This window comes from Dipodomys merriami, unplaced genomic scaffold (genome assembly GCF_024711535.1).
Source record: "Dipodomys merriami isolate MVZ:Mamm:240054 unplaced genomic scaffold, mDipMer1.0.p SCAF_59, whole genome shotgun sequence".
NCBI lineage: Eukaryota > Metazoa > Chordata > Mammalia > Rodentia > Heteromyidae > Dipodomys > Dipodomys merriami.
In genome coordinates, this window is record NW_027206168.1 from 2,588,638 (window position 1) to 2,610,140 (window position 21,503).

At 49.0% G+C, this 21,503-nt stretch overlaps 1 protein-coding gene across 1 annotated transcript; it reads left to right on the plus strand.

Annotated features, from left to right (window-relative positions):
• Positions 1 to 2,326: 2,326 nt before the first annotated feature.
• Positions 2,327 to 18,454, plus strand: Alox12b (arachidonate 12-lipoxygenase, 12R type). Its single transcript, XM_070001370.1, has 15 exons — positions 2,327 to 2,509; positions 3,933 to 4,137; positions 10,822 to 10,903; positions 11,046 to 11,138; positions 11,252 to 11,374; positions 11,894 to 11,997; positions 12,281 to 12,453; positions 12,651 to 12,794; positions 14,252 to 14,455; positions 14,649 to 14,735; positions 15,072 to 15,241; positions 15,667 to 15,788; positions 17,331 to 17,431; positions 17,900 to 18,070; positions 18,205 to 18,454. The coding sequence occupies exons 1-15, from the start codon at positions 2,363 to 2,365 to the stop codon at positions 18,382 to 18,384; spliced, it is 2,106 nt and encodes a 701-aa protein (XP_069857471.1). The 5' UTR covers positions 2,327 to 2,362; the 3' UTR covers positions 18,385 to 18,454.
• Positions 18,455 to 21,503: the final 3,049 nt, after the last annotated feature.

Here is a 21,503-nt window from a genome sequence, read left to right on the forward strand (position 1 = left end):
GAATAAAGAAAGAACAGAAAAACAATCTTAACAAACCAGATCAACTTTAATGGAGAGTTGAAGAGGGACACCGTGGTGACCCGAGGAGAGCCAGGAGACATGAGGCATGGTGCAAAACAGTGGCTAAGCTGGTTGGGGCCTAAATAGGGTCATGGTGGGCGGCAGGATCACAGGCAGCTCAAGATTTCAAAGGGTCTCACAAATTCATCGTATAGGTCTGGAAGTTTTGGTAACCTATTGTCCAAGTCCTTGCCCCTGCCTCTAGGAATTCAGGCACACCCATCACCTGGGGGGTGGGACTCCACCTTTACCCACCAAGAAGCCAAGATGGTGCCAGTTAGACCCAATTCCGTATCTTCCACCACGTTGCCAAGATGGCACCAGTTAGACCCAGTATCCTTAGTTCAGCAGAACCTACTCTCCATCTCAGAATCTCAGTCCTCTTTGGCCATCACTTGGCATGGGTACCATATGACCTTTCCTCAATGGTGACACAAGGAGGGTGCCACCAGGGAGGAAACCAGGGCTGGTACTTCCTGGTTGGCAGGTGCTGTCTCAGAGAGGCAGAAGGAAAGAGGGCAGGTCCAGAAGAAGGGGATGGGAATGTGACTCTCTCCTTACTCTCCCTGGGTCCCAAATGGTATGTGCTGAGAATAGAATTGGGATCCCCTCCCATCACTGCTCCTGTGTATACCTGCCGCTTGCTTCCTGTCTTGGCCCTCATGGATCTGGCTGTAAGATTCTATCAGAAATCGGTTCCAACCCTCTCCCACTCTGGGTTTCTTTCTTTCCTTACTTGCTTGTTTATTTTTATAGCACTACCCAAGATGGTAGTGAACAAGTTGTTTGCTGATCCTTCTCTTCTAGCTCTTCAGTAAGCTCCATGTATGTGTCCTTTCTTTCCGGTATCTGCAATGCCTAAACTAGTGTGCTTAATGTACATCTGCAAAGGGAAAGAAGGGAGGAAGAGAGGGAGGGAGGGCTTGGCTTCTGACAAAGTTAATTCCATTGATGCCTGACCCTCATTCCACTCATTTTCTAACTTCATTCTTTTCTTTTTTCCTGGTAGGGTGTATTCTTTATAAAATTGAGGGATAGCTTAGACATAGTAAAAATGAATCAAGTGTCCTATTTACCACCCAGATCAAGAGAGATCATATCCAGCTTATGTGGTTCTCCCATTCCAGAAGTACTCTCTCTATTCTGAATTGTATAAGTTGTGTCTTGTTTTGTCTGTTCTGGAACTTTATATCCTTTGTAGGATTCATTCACAACCACTATATATATATATATATATATATATATATATATATATATATATATACACACACACACACACACACACACACATTCATATACATATATATGCACACACATATATGTATATATTTAAATAATATATTAAAATACCATGTTAACATATATTAAATTAACACATACAGATTAATATAATACATAATACTATTAATAATTATGTAATAATAAATTATACTATACTATAATATATAATGTATCTATGTATCTATATCTATATTCTGCCATGTAGCTAAATCCTTTGTATTTTAGCTTAATTCTTGCCCCTGAAATTTTTTTCCAACTGCCTTCTTCCTCAATCCCTCTTCAACTTGTCCTGGCCTGGAAGGAAGCAATAGATACTCTCTCAGATATCCCTAATTACCTTTCGCTTTAATATCTTGGGGACACTTCTGTGCCCATGTGGTCCTTGAGCCCTGACTTCAACACCAACCACCTTTCTTGTAAAGGATTATGGGTTTTGGGGCAGAAGAATAGGCCTATTTATGGAGCAGGCCAGTTGGACAGCAGGTTTATACCACATCCCCTGCCCTCCAATGCAGGTCACCCCTGCCTATGGCCCTGATCATCAGGGTACCTGGCTCTGCAGCCAATGGGGGCGAGCTGGAAGAAGGAGCTTATTAGTCTGATAAAGATCTGGTGGCTTGGCCCAGTCCCCTCCCCCAACTTCCCTGGGGCCCTGACTCAGGCTGGACTGGCTCCCACACCCTGAAGGCTCCTTCAGCCACAGCCATGGCATCTTTTCTCCACCCTCTAGGAGGCAGGCCCAGAGCTTTGCCTGAAGTTCCTCCCAACCTACAACCACAGCTCCAGTGCAGACGCCTGCACACCTGCCACAGGCTCAGCCCAGCCCAGCCTGCCCAGCTCACATCCTGCCCTCCTGCCCAGGGCAGCAGGGACTCCAGACTCCAGCATCTCTCCTCCACTGCAGAGGCTGGTCCTGTCCATTTCTCTCTGTGCCTGGTGTTTCTTACCTACAGTGGCCTCCCTGTGTAATCCTTACATAGCACCTGAGATTGAGCTCCCTCCTGTCTCCTGAAGAGCAGCCATGGCCACCTACAAAGTCAAGGTGGCCACGGGCACCGACCTCATGTCGGGAACACTGGACTCCATTTCACTGACCATCGTGGGGACTCAAGGAGAGAGCCATAAACAGCTGCTGAACCACTTTGGGAGAGACTTTGCTACTGGGGCGGTGAGTGAGTGTGTGTGTGTGTGTGTGTGTGTGTGTGTGTGTGTGTGTGTGTGTGTGTGTGTGTGTGTCTTGCAGGAGGAATGGAGGTGTATAGGGGAGGGACAGAGCTTGGCTTTGAGTCTAGAGAACCAAGCAACAGCTCTGAAGGCTATAGGCTTCTAAATGGTTCTAGATGCCACATCCACACTTGGCTCTATGCTCTCTAACACTTTACTGGTCTCTGCCACCCTTCCTTCCCTTCCTTCCTTCCTTCCTTCCCTCCCTCCTTCCCTCCTTCCTTCCTTCCTTCTTTCCCTCCCTCCTTCCTTCCTTCCCTCCTTACTTTCCTTCTTTCCCTTCCTTCCTTCTTTCCTTCCTTCCTTCCTTCCTTCCTTCCTTCCTTCCTTCCTTCCTTCTTCTTCCTTCCTTTTCTTCCTTTCTTCTTTTCTGTGCCTATACTGGGGCTTAAACTTAGTTTTTTTTTTTTTTTTTTTACACAATGCTAGAATTCTATCACTTGAGCCACAGCTCCACTTCTGTTTTTTTGGTAGTTAATTGGAGATAAAAGTCTCACAGACTTTCTTGTCTGTGCTGGCTTTGAACTGCTGTCCTTAAGATCTCAGCTTCCTAAGTAGCTGGGATTACAGGTGTGAGCTACTGAGCCAGCTCTCATCCCTTTCAACCAGCTCCAATCCCCCTTTTCTTATTTCTCTCTTCCTCCCCTTGGTCCTTTTCCTCCCTCTCCACCCATCCTTCTTTCAATCTTTTTTCCATTCTTCCCTTCTCATCCTTTTCACTGCCTCGTTGTTCTCTCTCATTCTTACTCACTCTTTTAAACCAAGTTGCAACATAACTGGCTTAAATTTGCATTGGATTCCCTGTGACTTCGAATGGCATCAGACCAGCCTATCCAGTGGAGACCTGCTTGCCCTGTGCTGGAAGCCACTCTTTGTGGGCCCTTACACTTGATGCTGATTTTAATAGCCACCTGCTGCTATGTGACCTGAATAGGTTCCTCCATTTCTAGAATTTCTTCATCTTCATTGAGAAGTAGGAGATGGGCTGACTGTAGGAATTAAGTAGCCATTGTAAGTGGTTTGGGGAGTCCTGACCTTTCTTGGATTTCCTGGGGGTCCACAGGTACCTACAACCTCAGGTGATTGAGGACGGGAGTTCAGGAGCCGGGGGTAAAGAGAGGATGGAAGAGCTAGGATCCTGCCCAGCCCTGGGCAGATGTGCCCAACAGGAGATAGACAAATTGGGGAGTAGTGGTGAGAGGGGAGCCCAACAGTCAGGTATGCATTCCACCTCTCTGCCCACCTCAGCCCAGGAGGTGAGCATCACCCAGCATGAACAGGGCTAGGGTGATGGCTCAGCTCAGTGGGAGGCCTGAGGATCTGGGGTCAGGTCCAGCTGCTCAGCTAACTGGGTGGGTCCTGTATAGGTGGACGAGTACACTGTGCGGTGCCAGCAGGACCTGGGGGAGCTCATCATCATCCGCCTGCACAAAGAGCGCTACTCCTTCTTCCCCAAGAATCCGTGGTACTGCAACTACGTGCAGATCTGTGCTCCCAATGGCCACGTCTATCACTTCCCCGCCTACCAGTGGATGGATGGCTATGAGACCCTGGCGCTCCGGGAGGCCACAGGTGAGCCTACGTCACTCCATTCCATGGCTACTGCAGGCTTCCATCAGGCCAAGTAGGCACTGGGATGCCTGGGCGTTTCCTGTCATGGGCCCAGTTTGAGGCTATGAAACCGGATGGAAAGAAGAAGGACCAGAAAGAAAGAAGACCAGAGGTCACCCTCAGCATATACGCGCACATGTACACACACACACACACACACACACACACACACACACACACACACACACACACACACACACACACACACACACACACACACACACACACACACACACACACACACACACACACACACACACCCAATGCTGGGGCTTGAACTCAGGTCTCTTAGCATGTTTGCTTGAGGATGGCGCTGTACACCACTTGATCCACAGTAACATTTCTGGCTTTTTGGTGGTGCGTTGGAAATAAGATGTCTCACAGACTTTTCTGCTTGGGCTGGCTTTGAACTGTGTGATCTTCAGATCTCAGCTTCCTGAGTAACTAGGATTACAGGCGTGAGCCACAGTCCCCTTGGCTTGATACAGAGACTCTTTGTTACTCTGGGTCCAGACATTGTGCTGTTCTGACAGGATAAGCTGTTGATCATGCGAGAGAGCATACCTTGTGGCTCCAAAAAGCCTCCCTGTTACTCCAGGGAGTAATGAGATTTCATTCCAGCTGGACCTTCACCTGTTTAACAGCTATCAGAGCGCTGGGCCTTCCTACAGAACATGGTGCTCTAGCTTTATGGTTTTCTTTTTCTTTTTTTTGTGGTGTTGATCACCAGCGCCCGGCTTTTTCTTTTCTTTTGTGTGCATGTCCATACTGAACTTAGGGTCTTGTACTTTCCTTTAGCTTTTTTTGGGAGGTAGTGGTGGTTAAGATTGGTGCTTAATCACTTGAGTCAAACATTCACTTCCAGTTCCTTTTTTTTTTTTTTCTGGTTAGTTGGAGATGAGTCTTTGGACCAGGTACTGGTGGCTAATGTACTTAGGAGACTGAGTTCTGAGGATCATAGTTCAAAGCCAGACTGGGGAGGAGAGCCCATGAGAATCCTAACTCTAATAAACCACTAAAAAACTAGAAGTGATGATGTGGCTCAAAGTGGTAGACCACTAGTTTTGAGCAAAAGAGCTCAGGGACAGTTCAGGGCCTGAGTTCAAGCCCCATGACCAACAAAAAGAAAAAGAAAAAAAAAGTCTTTTGGATTTGGCTGTCTGAGCTGGCTTTGAACAGAGCTGACTTTGAACAGTGATCCTCAGATCTCAACTTCCTGAGTAGCTAGGCATGAGCCTGTAATAGTTTTCTCCCTTTCCTTCCTTCCTTCCTTCCTTCCTTCCTTCCTTCCTTCCTCCCTCCCTCCCTTCCTTCCTTCCTTCCTTCCTTCCTTCCTTCCTTCCTTCCTTCCTTCCTCCTTCCTTTCTTTCTTTCCTTCCTTCTTTTTTCTTTCCTTCTTCCTCCCTCCCTACCTCTCTTCTTTCTTTCTTTCTTTCTTTCTTTCTTTCTTTCTTTCTTTCTTTCTTTCTTTCTTTCTTTCTTTCTTTCTTTCTTTCTTTTCTCTTTCTCTCTTTCTCTTTCTCTCTTTCTCTCTTTCTCTTTCTCTCTTTCTCTCTCTCTCTCTCTCTTTCTCTCTTTCTCTCTTTCTCTCTTTCTCTCTTTCTCTCTTTCTTTCTTTCTTTCTTTCTTTGTTGTGGGGCTTAAACTCAGGGCCTGGGTGCTTTCCTTGCATTCTTCAGCTCAAGGCGAGTGCTCTACCACTTGAGCCACATCATTACTTCTGGTTTTCTAGTGGTTTATTGGAGATAAGAGTCTCACGGAGTTTCCTGCCTGGGCTGGCTTTGAACTGTGATCCTCAGATCTCAGCCTCCTGACTAGCTACGATTACAGGCGTGAGCCGCTAGCACCCGGCTTCTTTCTTTCTTTCTTTCTTTCTTTCTTTCTTTCTTTCTTTCTTTCTTTCTTTCTTTCTTTCTTCCTTCCTTCCTTCCTTCCTTCCTTCCTGTCTTTCTTTCTTTCTCTCTCTTTCTTTCTTTTTTTTCTTTCTTTTCTCTTCTTTCCTTTTCTTTTTGGTCAGGTGTGGGGCCTGAACTCTGGGCCAGGGCACTGTCTCTCATCTCTTTAGCTCAAGGCTAGCGCTCTACTATTTGAGTCATGGCGCCACTTCCAGCCTTTTCTGTTTATGTGGTACTGAGGAATTGAACCCAGGGCTTCATGCATGCTAAGCAAGCACTCTGCCACGTAGCCACATTCCTAGCCCTTGTGATAGTTTTCTAATTGAGCTGTGTGTGTGTGTGTGTGTGTGTGTGTGTGTGTGTGTGTGTGTGTGTGTGTGTGTTATTGGATTTTGAACTCAGGGCCTCAAGCATATTAGGCAGGCACTAAGTCATACCCCCGGCACTAAGTCATGCCCCCAGTACTAACTGAGCATTTGCAACACTGATAGGCTGTTTTATTGCTTCAGAGGACTCTTATTTCCCTAAGGGGACATCTTATTTCTCTGATAGGATATACTGTTATTCCAAAACGTCCCCCTTATCCCAGTAAAGGCCCACTCTTCTTCCACTAAAGGGCCTTTACCTGGGCATTGGTAGGTTATTCTAGCTACTCATGAGGCTGAAACCTGAGGATCATAGTTCAAAGCCAGCCCAGGTAGGAAAGTCTGAGACTTTTTTTTTGGTCAGTTGTGGGGCGTGAACTCTGGGCCTGGGCGCTGTCCCTCAGCTCTTCAGCTCTAGGCAAGCACTCTACCATTTGAGCCACAGTGCCACTTTGGTTTTCTGGTGGTTAATTGGAGATAAGAGTCTCATGGACTTTCCTACTGGGGCTGGCTTTGAACTGTGGTCCTGAAATCTCAGCCTCCTGAGTAGCTAGGATTACAGGTGTGAGCCACCAGTGCCAATTAACCACTAAAAAAATCTGGAAGTGGAGCTGTGGGTCAAGTGGTAAAGCATTAGCTTTAAGTGAAGAAGCTAAGGGAGAGCTTCCAGACCCTGAGTTCAAGACCTAATCCTGGCATGCATGTGTACACACACACACACACACACACACACACACACACACACACACACACACACACGGCCTTGTTATTTATATTAACCATCAGGCTCCTCCTGGTAACAGGGCAAAGCTGTCCACTGTATCTTCAGGTTGTTTGGTTGATCTATGGGAAAGGAACAGGATGCACAGGACCCACGTACCTGACCTCCATGTACCTGCCCCTGCCAGAGCCCTCTGTCTGGCTGCTTTGTCAGCTTCCTAAATGGGATTGCTCCATGGAGCCCGAGGATCTTTTCTCTGGTAACTCTTACTCCTACCTCTGAGCTTCTGCTGGCTTTCTTTACAGTAGGTACAAGGGGAGGGCAGAGCTGAGCCCCCCCCCCCCCAGATCCTGAGTCCCTGGAGCCCCAACCTTCCTGCAGCAGACTACTCTCTTTGATTTCTTGTTTCTCCATGCTGTCATCTTCTGGGAAGAGGGAAGACAGCCAACTCAGGGAAAGGAGGCAGGTGTGAAGGGACAGAAGGCCTAGGGATGTCTCATTGGGGACACTGAGTGCCTTCTCACGATGATAAGTCAGTGACATGGAAGCTGGGGACAGGCCATGGTAACTCTGGCTGGCTGGGCAGGAATGAGGTTGGGTGGGGTGGCTGCCACGCAACACCAGGGCAGGGAGACTTGAGTCACCTGCTGGGCCCTCAAAGGTGTGAGGCTTCTGCCCTGGGAATGAAGCCAAGTTTGAGACTCTGGGTTGTACAACTCTAGGGGACACCGTTCATCCAGAATGCAGCAAGAGCTGTGACAGAAAGAGGAGGGGGACAGTAGCAAAGATGAAGGCCTTCGGGAAGGATAGGCTGCAGGGACAGCACTACCCAGCCTGGGGGCAGCTAGGCAGGAGGCTGGAGAAACACAGGCAATGTCAGCTCCATCTTTGGGCATCTAGGTACACGTCCTCATTCTTTCAAGCTCCAGTGCCTTCATCTAAAATGGAGCTATGGTGGCTCTCACCTGCAATCCTAGCTACTCAGGAGGCTGAGATCTGGGGATCACAGTTCAAAGCCAGCTAGGGTAGGAAAGTCTGTGAGACTCTTAGCTCTAGTTAAACAGAAAGAGCCAGTAGTAGAGCTGTGGCCCTAGTGATAGAACACTAGCCTTGAGTGATAATATTAAAGGAAAGTGCTCCTGCGCTCATGTGTACAAGCATGAGCACACACACACACACACACACACACACACACACACACACACACACACACCAGGACCTACATAAAGCCTAAAAGGAATTTCAAAAAGGCTTCCCAGCTATCTTGGTTGTTACTGAGTAGGATGGAGAGGGTCTAAATCAGCCTGCCTTGGGTCAATTTCAACATGGCTAATTTTTCCTACATATAGCTCACTGACACTTTGTAAGATGGTTATGGCAGTTTAGTTCTTTAGCTTGAGAGTGTTGGGGCATAGGGTATTCTGATACTGAGATTTTTTTTACAGAAGATGCATATATATATATATATATACATACATATGTGTTTATGTATATTTGTATATAATATGTAGATATACAGATATATCTTTATCTATCTATCAGTTTAGTATCTCTTATATGAAACATTTGGAACCAAAAATACTTTGGATTTTAGATTTTCTTTAGTATTGTCTTTTTATTGTTATGGTAAGGTGATGTACAGAGGGGTTACAGTTACACAAGTCAGGTGATGAGTATATTTCTTTTTGGACAATTTCACCCTTCCTCTTGCCCTCTCCAAGTTTTTCCCTCCTGTCTCCACCTACATGTTATAGGTGAGATATCTTAAAGAAGTGGCTCAAGTCTTAGCATGAAATCCACTTATATTTTATATACACTTTGTATATATTGTCCAAAGCAATTTTAATATTTCTGGCATACTTGCATTCTGACTGATACATCACATGTGGTCAAGTGTGGAATTTTCCATGTGTGGCATCATGTGGACACTCAAAAAGTTCCAGATTGTAGCTACTGGTGGCTCACATCTATAATCCTAGCTATTCAGTAGGCTGAGATCTGAGGATCACTGTTTGAAGCCAGCTCAGGCAGACAAATCTGAGACTCATCTCCAGTTAACTAGCAAAAAGCCAGAAATGGCAGTACTCAAGTGGTAGAGCACCAGCTCTGAGTGAAAAATCCAGGTGAGGGAGAAAGGTCTAGGCCCTGAGTTCAAGTCCCAGGACACACACACACACACACACACACACACACACACACACACACACACACACACACACACACACACACACATACACCACATACACTTGTTTCAAGGTTTATAACATTTTGGTTCTGGAGATTAAGGATGCTTAGTGAGAAAGAGAGGGAGAGAGAGAGATGGAGATAGAGTATATTTTCTACCACCACACATCAGACCATTGATCAAATACACTGATATTTCTCATAAAAACTATGAACAATTATACCAGATAAGTTAAATAAAGACTGCATATCCTTGGGTAAAATTGGAGCAGCTTTATACTAACCAATGAATTTTCTTTTTTTCTTTTTCTTTTTTTTTGGGGGGTCCGGTCGTGGGGCCTGAACTCTGGGCCTGGGCGCTGTCCCTCACCTCTTCAGCTCAAGGCTAGAGCTCTACCACTTGAGCTACAGCACCACTTCCGGCTTTTTTCTTTTTGCTCATGTGGTGCTGAAGAATCAAACCCAGGGCCTCATGCATGCAAGGCAAGCGCTCTACCACTGAGCCACCTTCCCAGCCCCTCAATGAATTTTCTGTAAAGCAAACAAACTTGATTTCCACACTCTTTTATGATTTAGATTGCAGAAAGGGGTTGTAGGTCTATAATAATAGTCACCTGTTTTGTGAGATTGTTCTTTCTTTCTTCCCTTATTTTCTTTCTTTCTTTTAAAATCCTTTTTTGGTGCTGGTTCTGGGGCTTGATCTCAGGGCCTGGACACTGTCCTAGAGCTTTTGTGCTCAAGGATAGCTCTCTACCACTTGAGTCACAGCACCTCTTCTGGCTTTTTGGTGATTAATTGGAGATAAAAGTTTCGCAGACTTTCTTGCTTGGGCTGGCTTTGAGCTACAATTCTCAGATCTCAGCCTCCTGAGTAGTTAGGATTACAGGAATGAGCTACCTGTACCTGGCTTGTCTTTTTCTTTCTTTTTTGTTTTGTTTTTGTGCATGTGTATGTGCTGGTACTGTTTGAACTCAGTGTCTCATACTCTTGCTTGGCTTTTTCACTCCAGGCTGGTGCTCTATCACCTGATCTACATCTCTCCCTCCAACTTTTGCTGGTTAATTGGAGATAATAAGTCTCATAGACTTTTCTTATTAGGCTGGCTTTGAACTAGGATCTCACATCTCAGTCTCCTGAGTAGCTAGGATTACAGGTATGGACCATCAGTTCCTGGCAAAACGTGGTTCTTGTGTGACTTAAATGATGAATTTAAGCACAATGTTTACAAAGTACCTGATACCTAATATACTTTCCCGAACTGTCTGTTATTCATATTTCAAGGGAGCTCCAGAAGCAGAGGTAGAGCAGGGCTGTGAAGGGAGGCAGGCAGTGGCCTCATGATCCTTCGTCCTGAGATTTTGGCAGGGGACAGGGCCTCTCTCAGCAGAAGCTGGACTCCTGGGTCTCTGAAGTGAACAGCAGGCAGGGGAGGGTAGAGGTGGGGTCTAGCCTTTGAGCTTCCTCCTTGGTCTCCCTACAGGAAAGACAGCAGCAGACGATACACTCCCCATTCTCCTGCAACACAGACAAGAGGAGATCAGAGCCAAGCAGGACTTCTACCAGTGAGGGCAGCAGGGTCTGGGAGCCTGTGTGTGTGTGGGGGTGGTCCCAGGAGGTTGGGGGACAGTGATGGCTCTGGATTGCTGTGCCCCAGAGTGGTGCTTTGTCATCACAGCTCTCCCCCAACTCAGCTTCTTTTTGCAGCTGGAGGGTCTTTGTTCCCGGCCTGCCCAACTACGTGCACATTCCCAGTTACCATCCCCCTGTCCGGAGGTGCCGCAACCCCAACCGGCCAGAGTAAGAACAGGAAGTTGGACTGGGCCCCTCTGTGGCTGACATCTGGGTTCTTGCCCCCTCCCTGACCTCCTGGGCCCCAGATGCCAGGTCCTAGCTCTGTGCTTCTGCCACAGATGGAATGGTTATATTCCTGGATTCCCGATTCTCATTAACATCAAAGCCACCAAGTTCCTGAATTCAAATCTCCGTTACTCCTTCATCAAGACAGCCTCCTTCTTCTCCCGCCTGGGGCCCATGTGAGTGTGCATGAGTGAGGGGAGAATGATGGCTCCTGTGGAGACTTTCCCCCATCTTATCCTCTCTGCTCCCCTCCAGGGAAACCCCAGGGATTAGAATGCCATGCCGGGTGCAGGTGGCTCATACCTGTAATCCTAGCTACTCAGGATCCTGAGATCTGAAGATCATGGTTCAAAACCCAGCTCCGGCAAGAAAGTCCATGACATGCTTATCTCCAATGAACTACCAAAAAGCTGGAGGTGGATCTGTGGCTCAAGTGGTAGAACATTAGCCTTGAGTCGGAAAAGGCTAAATGACAGTGCCTAGGCCCTGAGTTCAAGCCCCAGTCCTGGAACAACCAACAAACAGGCCAGGAAGGACATAGGAGCTAAACAGAGTAGAAAATCTGCCACTTGACACTCAGAGATCTTGAAACACAAGACCCTGAGATTCAGAGACTGCAGTGCATGGTAGCCCTGCCCTCTATCCCAGAACTCCAGGCATCTTCTGACCATCTTGCCTTGTACCTTATCTCCTAGGGCACTGGCATTCAAAGTCCGTGGCCTGGTGGACAGGAAGCGATCATGGAAGAGACTAAAGGACATTAAGAACATTTTTCCTGCCACCAAGACAGTCATCTCTGGTATGGGGGTGGGGCATCCCAAATAGAACCTGAGGTTCCTGGTGGGACTTCCTGTGGGGCCAGTGGGATGTGAGAGGGGGCAATGAGGGAGTGTTTGAGACTCAGGTGGGTACCCCTCTTTGGAAGCTTCTCGGCAAACATCATCCTGGGCCCCTCGAGGCCAAGTCGGGGGCTCCATTTTTCCTCCTGAGTCTTTTTGCTGCTCTCATCCTCTGTCCCATGCCTCTCCATCTCTGAGGGGAGCTGGTCACAGTATGACACACATCCTTCCCCCTCTCCCCAGAATACGTGTATGAGCATTGGGCAGAAGATACTTTTTTTGGCTATCAGTACCTCAATGGCATCAATCCAGGCCTAATCCGGCGTTGCACACAGATCCCGGACAAATTCCCTGTCACAGATGACATGGTGGCTCCATTTCTGGGAGAGGGAACATGCCTACAAGCAGAGATGGAGGTGAGGTCCTTCCCTGTGGAGGCCCCAGACAGCCTCCCCACAATCTTCAGGAACCACTTTAAGTCCTACCTTGCCCATATTCCTCCCTATTCTCTCCATCCCTGTCCACCCATTGAGCCTTGGATCCAGTGCGCTCTGCACCCAAGGTGAAGGTCATGTTGGGGCCTACCTGCCTTCCCATCATGGCTTTCTTCCAGAAGGGGAACATTTACCTGGCAGACTACCGCATCTTGGAGGGCATTCCCACTGTGGAGCTCAATGGTCACAAGCAACATCACTGTGCCCCCCTCTGCCTGCTGCACTTTGGCCCTGAAGGCAACATGATGCCCATTGCTATCCAGGTATTCAGGGCAAGGAATGGGCTATGTGAGCCTTTTGCAAGTGTGGAGCCTGTGTGCACAAATGTTCCTGTGCGGGCATGTGTGCCTGTGTGTGTCTGAGAGTGCATACACACACATATGCACATCTTGATCTCCGTGTGTGTGTGTGTGTGTGTGTGTGTGTGTGTGTGTGTGTGTGTGTGTGTGTGTGTGTGTGTGCTGGTACTGGGTCTTGTATTTTTGCTTGGCTTATTTTGCTCAAGGCTGGTGCTTTGCCACTTGAGCCACACCTGCACTTCTGGCTTTTTGGTGGTTAGTTGGAGATAGGGGTCTTGTAGACGTTCCTGCTCTGATTGGCTTCAAATCATGATCTTCAAGCCTCAGCCTCCTGAGTCACTACTATTACAGATGTGAGCCACCCGTGTCTGACAGCCCCTGTGTATTAAGTGTGCACGCTGTGAGCATGTGCTCAGACATGACCAGATGGGGATATACTTTGTGGCCTAAGCTTGTCCCTTTTATTCATTCCTCCATCCTCTGGCCAGGGACCAGTGGTTTACACCTGTAATCTTACCTCTTTAGGAGACTGAGATTTAGATGATGGAGTTTGAGGCCAGCCTCTGGCAAAAAAAATCCACAAGACTCCAATTCTAAAAATAAACAACAAAAAGGGCTGGGGGCATGAGTCACATGGTAGAACACCAACTGACCAAGAGCTTCTGATGGAATACAGAGCTAGTCAGAAGTAGTTGCTCTCCAGCTGGTGTCTAGTGGTTAGGAGGAAAACTGAAGTGTTTCCTTTTCAGAGATTCCCCACAGGATCATATGTACAGGCTAGATTTTAATGATGACTCCTTTACCCAGGGACTGGGCACCCTTGCCCAACCTATATACCTAAAGGTGGCCATAGTGGTGGTGGTTTTCTCCTCCTCCTCGTCCTCCTCGTCCTCCTCGTCCTCGTCCTCGTCCTCCTCGTCCTCGTCCTCGTCCTCCTCCTCCTCCTCCTCCTCCACGTCCTCTCCCCCCCTCTCCTTCTGCTGGGGCTTGAACTCAGGGCCTGAGTGCTGCCCTTTGGCTTTTTTGCTCAAGGCCAACATTCTATCCCTTAAGCCACAACTCCATTTCATTCTTTCTGGTGCTTAATTGGAAATAAGACTCTAATTCCTGCTCAGTCTGGCTTGAAACTGTGATCCTCAGATTTCAGCCTCCTAATTAGCTAGGATGACAGGTGTGAGCCACTGGTGCTCATCTTGTGAGCTGCTTCTCAAATAAAGAGTGAGAATTTCCTGGTAGTGACAAGGACAGAAGAAAGGTACTTCAAGCAGAGAGCAAAGCAAGGGCCAATGTGGGAAGGATATGCATCAGGGGGCTGGAGTGGAGATGATGTAGTTTTGGAACTCCCTTCTACCTTCTTCCTGCAGTGGGGGCTTTTGTATGTTCTCTGCTCTCATCAACTCTCCCTCTTTCCCCACCTGTAGCTCAGCCAGACCCCTGGGCCTGATTGCCCTATCTTCCTGCCCAGTGACTCTGAGTGGGACTGGCTGCTGGCCAAGACGTGGGTGCGCTATGCAGAATTCTACAGCCATGAGGCCATTGCGCACTTGCTGGAGAGTCACCTCATTGGGGAAGCCTTCTGCCTAGCCCTGTTGAGGCAATTACCCATGTGCCACCCCCTATATAAGGTATGGGCTTTGGGGAAGGGAGCCCTGGAAATCTGCTCAGCCTGCTCAGCAGGCAGAGAGAATCCACCAAGCTCTGGGATAATCTGGGGGCTCTGAGAGGCAAGGGAGTCTGATGTTGCAGATATGGGGGTGCTAAGGTTGTTGGGAAACAGCCTCAGCCTTCTCTCATGATCTTTATTGCCTTCCTGTCCAGCTCCTCATTCCCCACACCCGATATACCGTGCAGATCAACAGCATTGGGCGGGCCCTCCTCCTCAATGAAGGGGGGCTCTCTGCCAGGGTAAGGCTTCTGCCCCCGCAGCCCTGACAAGCTAGACTCTTAGTTTCCTTTTGCTTTCCTAGTTAGATTAAAAGCAAGACCTTTATTTGCCTTTGGTTCCTGGGGAGGTGATTTGAAGGGAGGGGATTGGCTAGAGTGGGTGCTTTGTCTAGGAGGCAGAAGCAGGGGTTGGTATGCTGGTCTGGGCTGTGAGGGCTCCCGGATGTAGGAGGGGCTGGGCGTGGGGTCAGAAGGTGCCCTCATAGAGGATTGGAGGGCAAAGTTGGGTGCCACCCTTGGATGGCAGGCCTTGCAAAGACATTCATCCTGCTCCAAGCTTGGCCTTCTCCTTCACAGGCCATGTCCCTGGGCCTGGAGGGCTTTGCTGAGGTGATGGTGCGGGCTCTGTCAGAGCTCACTTATGACAGCCTCTTCATCCCCAATGACTTTGTGAAGCGTGGGGTTGAAGACCTGCCCGGATATTATTACCGTGATGACAGCTTAGCGGTGTGGTACGCAATGGAAAGGTGAGGTGGGAACGGCAGTGGATGGCACTAGCAGGGGATATGTTGGAGGGGATGTTGAGATCTTTGGAGGACCTGGGCTTAACTGTTAGGATTTGGCCATGGGGATAGGCTCAAGGTCTCTCTGTTCATCACACACCTGTTTCCCCATGGGTCCTTTCTTTGGATCCAGCTCAGCTCTGTTGCTCAGAACCATTCTGGGATTCTGAGTTGCTTGGGGATCTTCCCTGACCCTCACTGGACACAACTCTGAGTGGCTTCTCACCTTGCCTGGATCCCTCTCCAACTCCACCCCATTGGGTCTTTGTCTATCACAGCTGGGGTGATTCTGGGGCCAGCCAAAGTCAGAGTGATCTGGGGGGTGTGGGAGAAGCATAGTTGCAAAGGGGAAGGGAGGCTCCAACCTGAGGCCCTTGTCCCCTGCTCAGGTATGTGACAGAGATCATCACCTATTATTACCCGAATGACGCAGCTGTGGAAGGTGACTCGGAATTGCAATGCTGGGTACAGGAGATATTCAAGGAGTGTCTCCTAGGGCGCGAAAGCTCAGGTATGGATGTGAGAGCCCAGTGGGGCTTGGGGTTAAGGGGTGGTCCCAGGTATGTCCACTATGACTATCCCACTGGGCCTGAGACGATATTCTCATGGGAAGGTAAAGTACTGCCCTCTGATCTGTGTGTGTGTGTGTGTGTGTTTTGGGGGCTTGAACTCCCCCACTTGGCTTTTTTTTTTCAGTTGTGTGCCTCGCATTCAGGGTCTGGGTGCTATCCCTGAGCCTTTTTTTTGGTGTATGTGTGTGATGTTGGCTGTGGGGCTTAAAGTTAGGGCCTGTGCACTGTTCCTAAGCCTTTTTGCTTAAGGTTAGTGCTCTATCAATGTTGAGTCACACAGCACCACTTCTGATTTTCTGGTGGTTCATTGGAGATAAGAGTCTCATGGACTTTCCTGCCTTGGCTGGTTTTGAACTGTGATCCTTAGATCTCAGCCTGCTGAGTAGCTAGGATTACAGGTGTGAGCCACCGATGCTTGGCTCCCTGAGACTTTTTGTTCAAGGCTAGTGCTCTACCACTTTGTGCCATAGCTCCTCTTGTGCCTGGCAAACTACTTTTCTTTTCTTCTTTTTTTTTTTTTAAATTGTTCAAGACTGGCACTCTACCATTTGAGGTACAGCTCCACTTGCAGCTTTTTGCTAGAAGAGCTTCATGGCTTTTTCTGCTGTGGCTGGCTTCAAACCATGATCCTCAGATCTCACCTTTCTGAATAGTGAGGATTACAGGTGTGATTCACTAGTGCCTAGCTCTCCCCTCAGATCTTCAGAGGATTCTTCCTGCCCTTTCCCCTGGAGCCAGGGCAGCTTAGAGAGGCTTGGAAACACAATGTGGCTGACCACTGAGCGTCTGAGTGCAGGTGCTGGCAGTAGATTTCACAGCAACCTCAAGGGGTCTCAGTGCCTCATGCTAGCAACACACCTTGTGGACTGAAAAATGGGGTCTGAGCTGCAGCAGGAGACCACAGTGTGCTGGAGGCTGAGGAGCTGGGCAGAGTGGCAGTCTCTTGGAGAGGGGAGGAAGGTGGCTTGAGGCCATGCTACTTGGGCACACTCTCAGCAATGAGAAGCTATAGGATGCTAAGTTGTTATTGCAGGGGTAAAAGGGAGTGAGACAGCTGAAGGCACTCCCCTGGAGGCTTATGTGGCCTGGGGTAGGGAGAGCAGCTTTCAGCTAGTGGTTAGGTCTACTGTGCCAGAACTGGGGCAGTTTGGAATTTCCCAGAATGCCAGAGGGGCCATGGAGGGGCTAGCAAGGAGATGAGCTCATAAGGTAGAGGATTAGGCTATACTGTGGCCAGAACACAGTCTGTGGTGCTGTGGTGATGTCCAGGAGGGAGGTGACAGGTCTGACAGGTGTAGCAGACAAATCCAGACATAGCTGGAAGCTGGAAATGCCAAGATTCAGTCCTGGGAGATGGGATTGTGCCTGGTGGCAGCATGTTGGAGTGTTGGCAAGTCAAGCTGGGATTGGAGGCGCCCTCTGCTGGGCAGCCAGGCCAGGGTACGGAATGACACTGTGCCTGTTCTTTTCCTGCCTTTCAGGCTTTCCCACCTGCCTGCGAACAGTACCTGAGTTGATTAAATATGTCACCATGGTCATGTACACCTGCTCTGCCAGGCACGCAGCGGTCAACACAGGCCAGGTACTTGGTGCTCTCCAGGGCCAACCCCAGCCCCAGAACCCAGATGTGGGAAATTTAGCCTCAGTCCCAAAGTCAAACCCAGCCTCAGCCCCAACTTGTCTCAACCAAGTCTGAGCTTCCATCTCCGTTTCACTTTAAAAATCCTTGGCCCAGGGTCTGGGAAGGTGACTCAGTGGTAGAGTGCTTGCCTTGCATGCATGAGGCTCTGGGTTCGATTCCTCAGCACCACATAAGCAGAAAAAGCCAGAAGTGGCGCCGTGGCCCAAGCGGCAGAGCGCTAGCCTTGAGCTGAAGAGCTGAGGGACAGTGTCCAGGCCCAGGCCCAGAGTTCAAGCCCCTCGACTGACAAAAACAACAACAACAACAACAACAAAAAATCCTGGGCCCAGCCTCCTAACCTCAACTGTAGTCCCAAACGCAGCCTCAACACCTGAGCCAGGTGGCTGAGATCTTCTACTCCATTTCCAGCTGGAGTTCACCTCTTGGATGCCCAACTTCCCATCATCCATGCGGAACCCGCCGATGCAGGCCAAGGGGCTGACCACTTTTCAGAGCTACATGGACACGTTGCCGGACGTGAAGACCACGTGCATCGTGCTCTTGGTTCTCTGGACCCTTAGTCGGGAGCCTGATGACAGGGTGCGGGGTCAAGGGAGGGGGATAGAGGGGGAGGGAGCTGGTGGAGGGCAGAGGTAATTGGCCTTGCGGCTTGGGCTTGGGCGGGAGCTCCGGGGGCTGGGTCCCAGCGTGAGGTTCTGTGCCCCCCCCCGCAGCGGCCGCTGGGCCACTTCCCGGACATCCACTTCGTGGAGGAAGGCCCGCGGAGGAGCATGGAGGCCTTCCGCCAGCGCCTGGCCGAGATCTCGCACAACATCCGCCAGCGCAACAAGTGCCTGCCCATCCCCTACTACTACCTGGACCCAGTGTTGATCGAAAACAGCATCTCCATCTAGGCCCTCCTGCTCCACCTCCCCTGCGCCCCGCCCTGCCACCTCCAGTTTTCCAATAAAATTACTTCAAACACTTGCCCTGGGGCTGTGAGTGCAGTTTGTGGGGTCTGGCCGGCCCGGCCAGGGCTCTGGGCTCCAACATCTAGGGGTGCTTCAACATCTAGGGGTGCAGGCAGCCTCAGAGCAGCGCCCTGGTTCTGGTTCCATTCCTGGATTATCTCTGGAGTCCCCTATCACTTGCTCAGGAAAGCATGGGTGGAGCTGGTCAGGTGCTGCAGGGGATGGTGAGGAACGAAGAAGGCTGGGATCTAGGACCCATGGACCAACCCACGATTCTGGCCCATCTGAAGTTTCTGCTGCTTGTGGATGTAGTCCACTCAAGTCCTACCCACTTAGAAAAGCCAGACTATCTGAGACCAGTCCAATTTGAAACATAAACCACTCAAACACCCAAACAAAAGGCTACCAACCTACAAGAAACTCAGACAAACATTTTATTTTGCCAGGTGCTGGTGGCTCATAACTGTAATTCTAGCTACTCAGGAGGCTAAGATCTGAGGATCTCTAGTCCAAGGGAACTGGGCAGAGAAATCCCTGAGACTCTTATCTCCAATTAGCCAGCGAAAAGCAGAAGTGGAGGTGTGGATCCAGTGGTAGAATGCTAACCTTGTGCAGAAAAAGCCAAGCAACAAGCTTTCATTTCAAGCCCCAGTACCAGCACAAAGAAAATTAGCCTACTCCAAGTCCATAAGCTTCATCTCATAGGGAATCCACAGTACCCTAAACTATATCCACCAGCTCAAGTCATTCCAAGAGCTACCCTCCTGGAATCCAGAATTACTGAGTGCTTGCATCCAACACAATCCACTGTCCCCAAGATTCCTCTTCATGCTTCCTGAACCTGAAATCTCCTACCTGCACTACTCTTGGCCCTTGTTTTCCGGATACCCTTGATTCAATCTGGTACCTGTCATTGAAGGGAATGAGGCTAGCAGGTCTGTCTGGCCTTTGGCAGTAGATGTGGAAATATTAGACACCCAATTACTAACCGCCCCTCCCCATCAGCCAATTCAGTCAGCACACAGTTTCAAGTGCTCATGCTAGGCCCCCTCCTTTTCTGACTTCATTGGGTTTCCCCAGATCTGGCACTGGTTTACCTAGTTGCTGTTGATGTCATGTTGGGCTGAGCAGGTGAAGATGATCTTGTAAGGTATAGGAGGAGGCCAGCACAGCTGTGCAGGGTGACCCCAGGATGAGAGGGAGTGAACAGGACTGAGGTCCAATGGACAGCTGCCCTGGGGAAGGTAGGTTAGGGGGAGGGGGACAATAGCCAGGAATGGATACCTCATCTGGGTTCATGTGGCTTAGAAAAAAAACCTTACTGGAATGTCTTTCCAATCTCAGGCTGGGGCTGAGTCCCTGCTCACTGCCTTGTCTGGATAGTAGATGTCAACAATCTTGGTCACAACACTGGGAGCCAAGAATACATGGTGATTACCAGTTGGGAGCCAACATGACTGCCAGAGGTATGGTTGGGCCACTGAGACCACTGGCTCAAAAAGAGGGAAATTAAAGCCAAGGAAGGAAACCAGCCAACCACATGGAGTGTGAGCTGTAGGCCTGAATTTCAAATCTGGAGGCTTTGCAAGCCTGGGCTGAGGGCCACAGGTGGCCTGCAGATGTGTTTTGATTGGCTGCTAAGTGTTTTGTTTTGCCAGCATTTAAATTCAACGCTGGTTAGGTTCTCTTGAAAAACTTGAGGATCAATCTGTTAGCGTAAAGACTGGCTTCCCATTGTTCTCACTAGACAAGTGTTCTCTGCTGGCCACAATCCTTCTTACTGGAGGGGCCCTGCAATACAGGGTCCCTCTTTTCTAGCATTAAAAAATATATATTTGCTGGTCCTGCAAGCACTGGAGTTCCTGTCATTTTTGGAGGAGGGGTACTGGAGCTTGAATCAGAGCCTTGAGCTTTCACTCAGCTTCGTCACGCAAGGCTGCCACTCTACCACTTGAGCCACACCTCCGCTTCTGGCTTTTTGTCGGTTAATTGAAGATAAGCATCTCATGGAGCCAGGCACTGGTGGCTCACACCTGTCATCCCAGATACTCAGGAGGCTGAGATCTGAGGATCGCAGTTTGAAGCCAGCCCTGGCAGCAAAATCCATGAGACTCTTCAATAAACTGTGTCACTGTGGCTCAAGTGGAAAAGCACTAGCCTTGAGCACAAAGAAGCTCAGGGATAGCACCTAGGCCCTGAGTTCAAGCCCCAGGATAAAACAAAACAAAACAAAACAAAAAACAAAGACTCTCAGAGTCTCATGGACTTTTCTACCCAGGCTGGCTTTGAATTGGGATCCATAAATCTTAGACCGCTGAGTAGCTAGGATAACAGGCATAATCTACTAGCTCCCAGTGGAGTATCCTGCCTTTTGAGCCAGATCAAGCCATGGAGAAAGATTAGACAACTCACCAGTATTTGGAACTATCTGATTGTATTCCCAAAGGGTCTTCCTGATCCCTAGCCAGAGCAAGGCTCAAGAAGGCTGTTTAGAGCCTCAGCTAAGAAGAATGCTGGCACAGGTAAGATACTCCTTCAGATGCCTCGCCTTAGCACACTTCGATGTCTTCTGAGGAGGACTAATAGAAAGGGAGGGAAAATTCCAGGAGGCTAGGGTGCTGCCATGAACGCACGAGGCAAACAACAGGGATCCAAATGAGGCTCAGCAGCAGCAGCAGCACAGTCATAGGTCCCAGTGCCACAGGGAGGTCATTGTACAGCTGAATAGCAAGGAGGTGGGGATCTACAGGAGGCCAGATGTCAAGAGGAACTAACCACTGGAGTGGAGGCCGGAAGGATATGTGTCCTAAGGCATTCTCCTGGATGAATATTTGAAAAGAATAAAAAAACAACTAAACAAACAAATAAAGACAACTAGAGAAACAATGATTGTGTATGGAGCAAACAGCAGCATGAATAGGTCATGCTCAGAGAGCCTTGGCTCACTCAGTACTTCCTGTTCCCTGAGGTTTGTTCTTGAGGTTTTGCATTTAATCCTTAGTAACCTATAAGGTAGATGCTTTTATAACTCATATGATCAGATGAAGAAATAGGCACAGGCA

Coding starts and splice junctions, on each gene's coding strand:
- Alox12b (XM_070001370.1), top strand. CDS start 2,363: ATGGCCACCTACAAAGTCAAGGTGGCCACGGGCACCGACCTCATGTCG. Junction 2,510..3,932: donor GAGACTTTGCTACTGGGGCG/GTGAGTGAGTGT, acceptor GGTCCTGTATAG/GTGGACGAGTACACTGTGCG. Junction 14,456..14,648: donor TGTGCCACCCCCTATATAAG/GTATGGGCTTTG, acceptor CTTCCTGTCCAG/CTCCTCATTCCCCACACCCG.